This window comes from Mandrillus leucophaeus, unplaced genomic scaffold (assembly GCF_000951045.1).
Source record: "Mandrillus leucophaeus isolate KB7577 unplaced genomic scaffold, Mleu.le_1.0 Scaffold244, whole genome shotgun sequence".
Classification (NCBI taxonomy): domain Eukaryota; kingdom Metazoa; phylum Chordata; class Mammalia; order Primates; family Cercopithecidae; genus Mandrillus; species Mandrillus leucophaeus.
The window spans coordinates 280,130-289,431 of NW_012102521.1; the positions used below are offsets into that span (position 1 = coordinate 280,130).

At 43.6% G+C, this 9,302-nt stretch overlaps 1 protein-coding gene across 1 annotated transcript in view; it reads left to right on the plus strand.

Moving 5' to 3' along the window:
• The window catches only part of TDRD9 (tudor domain containing 9), a 101,040-nt gene extending 92,237 nt beyond the window's left edge, over positions 1-8,803 (plus strand). The window contains exons 34-35 of the mRNA XM_011982882.1: positions 5,450-5,522; positions 8,124-8,803. Of these exons, the coding sequence (XP_011838272.1) occupies positions 5,450-5,522; positions 8,124-8,225 (175 nt within the window). The 3' untranslated portion in view covers positions 8,226-8,803. The remainder of the gene's footprint in view (positions 1-5,449; positions 5,523-8,123) is intronic.
• Positions 8,804-9,302: the final 499 nt, after the last annotated feature.

Sequence of the window (9,302 nt, forward strand, 5' to 3'; positions counted from 1 at the left end):
TTTCTAGTAGAGACGGGGTTTCACTGTGTTAGCCGGTATGGTCTCGATCTCCTGACCTCGTGATCCGCCCGTCTCAGCCTCCCAAAGTGCTGGGATTACAGGCTTGAGCCACCGCGCCCGGCCCCTTCCCATAAAATTAAGGGTCCTCACAGCTTGTGGAGGGCTCGTCGCCATGTGTGGGAAGATCTTTCCTTGATTCGGGCTCTGCCCTGCTTAAGCCTGTGTGTCATACGGTACCTGGTCAATCCCACCACTGCGGGAATGGGACAGGGCTCTCCTGCTGCCACACAGGAGAGGGGCCTGCAGGCCTGCCTTGTCTTCCGGGAGTTACCTGCTGGCCACAGGGACCAGTGCCCATCACTAGAGCTGATCCTGTCCTGTCCCCTCTCTCTGTAAGTAAAGGCTTGTTCCAGCCAGGGCCTCACTATGTGTGTTTTCCTTGGTGACTCCAAGACAAGATGCAGGGGTGCCCCGACTTCTCCTGGTAGCAGGTAACAGATGCCACCTGCTTGACTAATATGTTGAAACAGAATGTGTCATTGTTTGTACAACCCCATAAATTTACTAATAGTAATAAATTATGTGCCTAAAGTTGATGACTTTTAGGATATATAAAGTACACCTCAGTAAAGCTGTGTTTAGGATTGAAAGGTCCCGCTGTCCATTTACACGCAGTCTTGTTCCCACCCCAGCCCAGGTACCACTGATCTGCTTTCTGTTTATGTGTTTGCCTCCTCTGATATTTTTGTATATGTGGAATCACATTTTAATTTTAAAATCTGGCTTCTTTCACTTAGCTTAGTACTTTTGAGGTTTATCCATGTTGTATCATGTTCCTTTTTACTAAATAATATTTCAGTGTTTGTATATGCCACTTTTTGTTTTATCCATTCACCAGTTGGTAAAATATTTGGATTATTTCCAGTATTTGGCTGTTATGAAGAAAGCTGCTATGAATAATCACATGCAGTCTTTTTGTGAATATGTGAACAGTCTTTTTGTGTCTTTCTCTCGGGTAGATACCTGTGAGTGGAGTTGGTAGGTTGTATTGGTAGGTTTATGGTAATCTTTTAAGAAAAGGCCAGGGCTGGACGTGGTGGTTCATGCCTGTAAGTAATCCCAGCACGTTGGCAGACTGAAGTGGCAGATCACCTGAGGTCAGGAGTTCCAGACCAGCCTGGCCAACATGGTAAAACCCTGTCTCTACTAAAAACACAAAAATTAGTTGGGCATGGTGGAATCCCAGCTACTTGAGAGGCTGAGGCAGGAGAATCGCTTGAACCCAGGAGGTGGAGGTTGCAGTGAGCCAAGATTGCGCCATTGCACTCCAGTCTGGGTGACAAAAGCGAAACTCCATCTGGAAAAAAAAAAAAACAAGGAAACAGCCAAACTGTTTTCCAAAATAGCTGTACCATGTTACATTTCTACCAGCAACGTAGGCTGACTCTGGCTTCTCCACATTCTCACCAGCATGTGGCACTGTCAGTGTATTGTTACTGTAGTCGGTGTGGTGAGTATGGTAGTTTCTCATTGTAGCATTAATTTTCATTTCCTTAATGATTAATGATGTAGAGCAACTTTTTTATCCTCTTAGCCAGTCATTTATCTTTTTTTTTTTTTTTAGTGAAATGTCTGTTCAGATCTTTTGCCCATTTTTAAATCTGTCTTTTCATTATTGAGTTGTAGAAAGTTTTTTAAAAGTTTAGATACATGTCTTTTATTGGGTAAGTAATTTGCAATTAGTTTCTCCATTGTGTAGCTTGTCTTCTTATTTTAATGGTGTCTTCCAAAGAACACAAATTTTTAATTTTGATGAAATCTACTTGCTGTGGTTTGAATGTGATGTGTTTGAAACCTAATACCCAGTGCAACAGTGTTGGAAGGTTGGGCATAATAAGGGGTTGATTGGACTCATGTGATTGCGAGAGAGGGTTAGTTATGAAGAGAGTGTGGATTGTTGTAAAGTGGGCCTGCCCCGGTGCCTCTTCCTGTCTCAAGTACTCGCTTGCCCCTCTGCCATGTCATGATGCAGCAAGAAGGCCCTGGCCAGGTGCTAGCCATGCTCCTGCACTTCCCAGCTCCAGAACTGTGAGAAATAAATTTCTTATCTTTATAAGTGACCCACTCTGTGGTCTTCAGTTATAACAGGGGAAAATGGACTAAGACACTACTTTATCTATTTTTTTTTTTGAGACTGAGTCTACCTCTGTCACCCAGGCTGGAGTGCAGTGGCATGATCTCGGCTCACTGCAGCCTCCACTTCCTGGGTTCAAGCAATTCTTCTGCCTCAGCCTCCCGAGTAGCTGGGACTACAGGCGCCCGCCACCATGCCCAGCTGATTTTTGTATTTTTAGTAGAGACGAGGTTTCATCATGTTGGCCAGGATGATCTCGATCTCTTGACCTCGTGGTCTGCCTGCCTCGGCCTCCCAACGTGCTGGGATTACAGGGGTGAGCCACCACGCCCGGCCTATTTTATCTTTTTTAAAAATGAATTATGCTTTTGGTGCTATATCTAAAAAAATCCTTGTTAAACTCAAGGTCACAATCATTTTCTCTCTTTTTGTAATTTTTCGTATTTAGGTTTTTGATCCATTTTGAGATGATTTTGTATATGGTATGTGATATAAGAGCCTAAAGTCATTTTTTGCATATGAATATCTAATGGCGATGACATCATTTACTGAAAAGCTATACTTTCCCCATTGAATTGCCTTGATACCTTAGTCAAAAATCATTTGGCCATAAATGTAAAGATTTATTACTGGGCTTTCTGTTTTGTTCAATTACTTTATATCTATCTTTGTACCAGTGCTATACTGTCTTAATTGCTGTAGCATTAGTCCTCCTGTTTTGTTCTTTTTCAAAATTATTTTTACTCTTTTCTATTCTTTTCCTTTCCATGTAAATTTTAGGATCAGCTTGTCAGTTTGTATAAAAAGCCTTTTTGGAATTGTGATAGGGATTGTGTGGAACCTGTGAGTGAGTTTGGGGAGAATTGCCACCCTAACAGTAGTGAGCCGTCCAGTCCATGAAGATGGAGTGTCTGTTCCTTTGGGTATTCTCTAATTTCTCTTAACACTATTTTAGAATTTTCAGTGTGCAGGTCTTGCACTTTAGTTGTTTCTAAATATTTTAGTCCTTTTAATGCTATTGCGAATAAAATTGTTTTCTTTGTTTTTGAATTTTTTCTTTTTTAGAAAGGATCAGTTGATTTTTATATATTGGTCTTTTATCCTGTGACTTTGTGAAACTTCTGCATTCTAGTAGTGTTTGTAGATTCCTTAGGATTTCCTACATACAGGATCATTATTATTATGAAAGCTTTCTTTCTCTAGTAATACTTCTTGTTCTTAGGCCTATTTTGTCTGATATTAATATAGCTACCCCAGCTCTCTTTAGCTACCATTTGCTTAGCATAGCTTTTTCTGTCCTTTTACTTACAATATATTTGCAGTTTTGAATTTTTTCAAATTTTTTTCTGCCTCGTGCCTGCTGTCTTCTCCCCTGGGGAGACATTGCTTTGCACATCTGCTAGTGCGCTGGTGTTAAACACCTGCCAACACGACCCGAATGGCCTCACTGGCCTTTGGGGCTCTGGTCACTTTTCTTCAGTCTTTTTCCTCTTTATTCTTCAGATTGGTTAATTTCTGCTGATCCGTCCTTAAGGTTACTGATCCTTTATTGTTTCATCTCAGATCGATATGGATGTGGTACAGAGAATTTTCCATTTCATTGTACTTTTCAACTCTAGGATTTCTATTGTTTCTTTGGTAGTTTTTAATTTTTATTGAGATTATCCCTGACTCATTATTATCCTATTTTTAAAAAAATTCTTGGCACCTGTTCACAGTGACTGCCTTGAGGTCTTTAAGTGCTGAACCCGCAGCTGGCCACACACTCAGCCTCTACTGGCTGCTCTTCTGTGTGTGGGCCACACATTCCTGTGCCTTTGATGTCTCCTAATTTTTTGTTGGAAATTGGGTACTTTGGATAAGGTACTGGAGCAGTTCCCCCAGAGCTGTTGTTTTTGGGTTTTATTGTTTTGTTTGTTTCACTTTAGAAGCATGCCTAGACTTAACCTGTAAGTCCATCCCCCATGATGTGAGGTCACTGATGTCTGGGTTCTGGTGTTTTGTTATGTTTTCAATTTTAATTTTTATAGAAACAAGGTCTCACTTTGTTACCTAAGCTGGAGTGCAGTGATGTGGTCATGGCTCACTGCAGCCTTGAACTCCTGGGCTCTGGTAGTCCTCCCGCCTCAGTCTCCCAAGTAGGTAGGACTACAGGCATGTGTGACCACTCCCAGCTCCTGTTTTGTTTTGTTTATTCTTATTTTTATTTTTTAGTCTGGCTTCCTAGGTGTTGTCCTTGTATCTGATCTGCACAGCTTAGTGCTTAGGCAGTGATCAGTCAGAAGTTGTGTTTAAATACTGCCCTGAAGGCTTCTGCCCTTTGCCATTGGGTTGGAAAGTGCACTCCAAGTTCAGGCACTTTTTAATTCTTCCCTGGCCTCCGTTTTTCTCAGGGTTTCCCAGGTTTTTCCCACATGTGTGCACCCCTCCATCAGTCAGAGATATGCGGAGGGCCTGCTCTCCCTCTGTGACACCCTCCTTTCCATGATCTCCCACTTACCTCCTGAATAGTCTGGTCTGCTGCTGGCCCCAAGCAGGATGTGGCCTGAGGCTGGAAAGCTGTGGGCTTTCCCCATCTGTTTCCTTCATTGCTGTTTTTACGGACAGTGCTGCAAATCAAGGTGTGAGGGATTTTCATCCTGTGATCCAGATCACGTAGCCTTCATGGCCCTGGGAGTGCTGTGGTGCTGGGTTCAGGGGCAGGTGTATGGGGTGGGAGCAGCCCCTTACCCCAGCAAGAACTCCACACACTCCACTGTTCTTACCTGGAGCCAGCAGTTTGTCATGAACAAATGCTCCTCAACTTGTTTGCCTTTGGTTAATTTCCAGAGCCTCCAAATCATTGTTGTGTGTATGTATGTATGTTTACAATTTTGCCTTGTTTTATAGTTTTTTTAGGGGGGAGAGGCTCTGCAGAACTCTTTACTCCCTCATTGCTCAAATTCCCTATCTTTTAAAGCTGGTGATATTTCCAACTTGTCATGACTACTTGAGAGCTAATGGTACAAAATGTCCTGTTACATTTCAGAGAACTTGACTCATTCATGTGGTGATGTGCAGTGCTGGTTGCTAAGGGAACATAGAGACAAGACTTGGTCTTACAGATCTGCCACACTCCATTTCTTTCTGCTTTTGAATATGCTATAAATTAAAATATTTTCTGATCATAACTGCATCAGTGTTGGCCTTTAAACAGTTTATTCTAGTTCTAATTCTGTGAGAAATATATAGGATTTAAATCTTTAAAAAAATCACAGCAGTGTTTTCAGTTACTAATACATAATTAAGATAATTTCCTTTTTTTAAAAATTATAGTTTGTTCTGTCAATCAAAACCAAGAGAGAAGATTGTTCCCAAGTGGCATGAAAAGCCCTACGAGTGGAATCAGGTGAGTGGGACGCAGGCTGCTAGCGAGTAGAGGCCACGTGGAGAAGGGGACAGGCCCAGGGCAGACCCAAGGTTCAGAGCCAGGGCTGACTGAGGGACCGAGAGGCAGAGACAGGAGGCAAAGTGGATGGCTTCGGGGGCCAGCCGGCAGATATCTCAGACCAGATAGGGTGTTTTTGCACAGCATCCTCTACGTGATGTCCTGGCAAAGAGTGAGACACCAGGATAACTCACTGCCCCGTGAGTTGGGAAAAAACAGGTATGAGGGTCTGGATTGGACCCTCCTGCTCTTGGTGGTCTTCGGGAAATGCGCCTTGGCTATTCCTGCCGCGTGACTGGCTTGGTGGCTTTCAGGCTCTACTGGTTGTTATCTTTGTTTGCTTGGGCTGCCGGCACAGTGCCACCATGGGTAGGGGCTTAGAAACAGCAGACATTTGTTCTCACAGCTCTGGAGGCTGGAAGTCCTAGGGCAGGTGCCAGTTTGTGGATCCTTGTGAAGGACATCTGCAGATGGCCACCTTCTCACTGTGTCCCCACGTGAAAGAGAGACATCCTCTTTTAGGGCACAAATCCCATCCCGGGGGCCCCACCCTTATGACCTCATCTAACCCTTGTCACCTCCCAGAGGCCTCATCTCCAGATACCATTACAGTGGGGGTTCAGACTTCAGTGAAGGAATTTTCAGGGGCCACAGTTGAGTCATGAAGAAGGAAAAAGCCCTTCATAGGCTCCCTGATACTTCCTGTCTGTAGGGCTAGAAATGGAACAAAATGTGATTTCAGAGAAGGGAGCCCAAAGGAATTTGGAGATTTAATTCTGGAGCCAGGGATGTCTTTAGATATAAAGCAGCAGGGGCAGTCTTTCCTCTCCCCTTTGGCGATCTAAGTGAGGTTCTACTTTGGGGGGGCTGTGTCCCATCCTGCGCCTAAAGGTTGCTCCTGCTGTGAAGCTAGTCTGCTCCCCCTGTGCCCTGCGCCTAGGTCCCGCTTTAGGGACCCCAAGGCTGATCGCAGCAGCCGGCCCAATTATGTGCAGAGCTCCATGGGCAAGGAGAGGGGCAGCCACACCAGCCCCTGTGGCCTTCAGGCTCAATTGGAGTGTCTGAGGGTGATGAACTAGCAGGACTTTTTTGAAAATAGAATTTCACTTTGAGGTTAGTATGTTTTAGAAAATTTCAGTGTTTTCAAAACCTGTAATGCAATTACCATCCACATTTACATATGCATGCATGGGAGATTTCTCGGTAAAGCTTGCCATAGTATTAATCATGAATTTATTTGTTTTTTTTTTTTTTTGAGACGGAGTCTCGCTCTGCCGCCCAGGCTGGAGTGCAGTGGCCGGATCTCAGCTCACTGCAAGCTCCGCCTCCCGGGTTCACGCCATTCTCCTGCCTCAGCCTCCCGAGTAGCTGGGACTACAGGCGCCCGCCACCTCGCCCGGCTAGTTTTTTGTATTTTTTAGTAGAGACGGGATTTCACCGTGTCAGCCAGGATGGTCTCGATCTCCTGACCTCGTGATCCGCCCGTCTCGGCCTCCCAAAGGGCTGGGATTACAGGCTTGAGCCACCGCGCCCGGCATGAATTTATTTGTTTGCAACTTTTATTTTAGATTCAAAGGGTACATTTGCAGCTTTTGTTACCTGGGTATGTGGCATAATGCTGAGGTTTGAGGTACAATTAATCCCATCACCCAGGTACTAACCATAGTATCCAATAGGTAACTTTTCAATCCTTGCCTCCCTTCCCCATCTAGTGGTCCCCAGTGTCTCTTGTTCCCATCTTATGTCCATGAGTACTCAATGTTTAGCTCCACTTTTAGGTGAGAACATTTACAGTATTTGGTTTTCTGTTCCAGCATCAGTTTGCTTAGGGTAATGGCCTCCAGCTGCATCCTGATTACACAATTTCATTCTTTTTAATGGCTGTGTAGTATTCCATGGTATATGTGTACCACATCTTCTTTATCCAATCCACTGTTGATGGGCACCTGGGTTGATTCCATGTCTTTGCTATTGTGAACAATGCTGTGGTGAATATGTGAATGCATGTGCCTTTTTGGTAGAACAATTTGTTTTCTTTTGGATATATACTCAAGTAATGGAATTGCTGGATCAAATGGTAGTTCTGTTTTAAGATTTTCGAGAAATCTCCAAACTGCTTTCCACAGTGGCTGAACTAAGTTATATTCCAACAAATGGTGTATAAGCATTCTCTTTTCTCTGCAGCCTTGCCAACATCTATTGCTTTTTTGACTTTTTAATAATAGCTATTCTGACTGGTGTGAGATGGTATTCTGTGGTTTTGATTTGCACTTCTCTGATGATTAGTGATGTGTGGAGCATTTTTAAATGTTTTTGGCCCTTGAGTGTCTTTTTTTGAGAAGCGTTCATGTCTTTTGTCCATCTTTAATGGGGTTATTTAAACATGAAATTAAAAATGAATTATCAAACATATAGTATGAAGTGCGAGAGTAGAGAAGTGTTCTGTAAATATTTTTGGAGAACTGAATTATACTTTGTGCATCCCGGATGTTAATGCATGTGTATTTTATGTCTGGAAACGCTGTCACAGAGCCTGACTGGTCCTCTTGTCTACCCCGTTAGGTTGATCCAAAGCTGGTCATGGAGCAGGCCGACCGTGAGAGCAGCAGAGGGAAGAACACCTTTCTCTACCAGCTCCACAAACTGGTTGTGCTCGGCACCTGAGCGTGTCCACAGGCTGCCTCCAGCACACCCCTCAGGAAGCTGCGGAGGGTGGATTCCAGGCTCCCTCCGCAGACTGACTTTCCTCTGTGTCTGGACGTTACAGTCTGTGCCCACTGCATCCTAAAGGCCTTTTCTTTCTTCTTTTCTCTTTGGGTGATAGTCAGAGAGTGGTGTTTTTGTTCAGGTGGGAAGGATTGGAAACTCTAGTCTTTTCTAGAAACAGAAAATCACTGTATTAAATATTTTGGAAAAATTGTTCTGAAAGAAGACTGTTTGGATAAAGAGCTATATTTTGCTTTAAATTTATGAAGGTAAATATAAGTAGTTAATCTTAGATGTAATGTTCCAGAATGTGCCTACATATTCTATTCTGTTACAGTGATTTCAACCAGTAGTCCAGGAAAAAACTTAAAAAACAAAAAAACCATGTAGTATATTCTGATTTGTTTTTTCCATGAGGGAAAATATCTAATTTTTGTAAGACTAAGTTGAGTTATAGTTCTTGGTTCACATTTTGGAAATCAGAGATTACATGGCCATAGCTTATTTGTGTTAAAACAATAAAAGCATTAGATGAAGTTTCTGTTTCTGACAGTTTTTAGTCAGAGGAGGTTAAGGTGTATTTAGTTCTAAAAAATCTGAAATTATAAAACTGATACAGGGATACAAGACCTCTTTTAAAAACTCAACTCACATCAGTAAGAATTTGGTCAGAACAGAGCTGTTGTAAATACAGCGGTGAAAGACGCCAGTGAGCTCACACATGTGAGAGGGAAGTTGTAGGATCAGAGAAATGCTCTGCTTAGACCGACTTGTCCCAGGTAGACAATTTGAAGATCGTGAGGAAACAGGAGAAGCATGTGTGGGTGGGCATTAGCTTGGGATCATAAACGGGAGCTTGTGTGGGGTCTCGGAAGCCGTCACATCTTGGGGAGCACCGGTGCTGTGCTGAGCCTCTGTGGGTTCGCTGGCCAGCAGCGGGAAACTAGCAGATGCCAAGCGGGAAGACCACCAAGCAGCTGCAGTGGCCAGGCGGCACTGCACCCCTGTCACTGGGCCACTGTCCTGGCCTTCTGG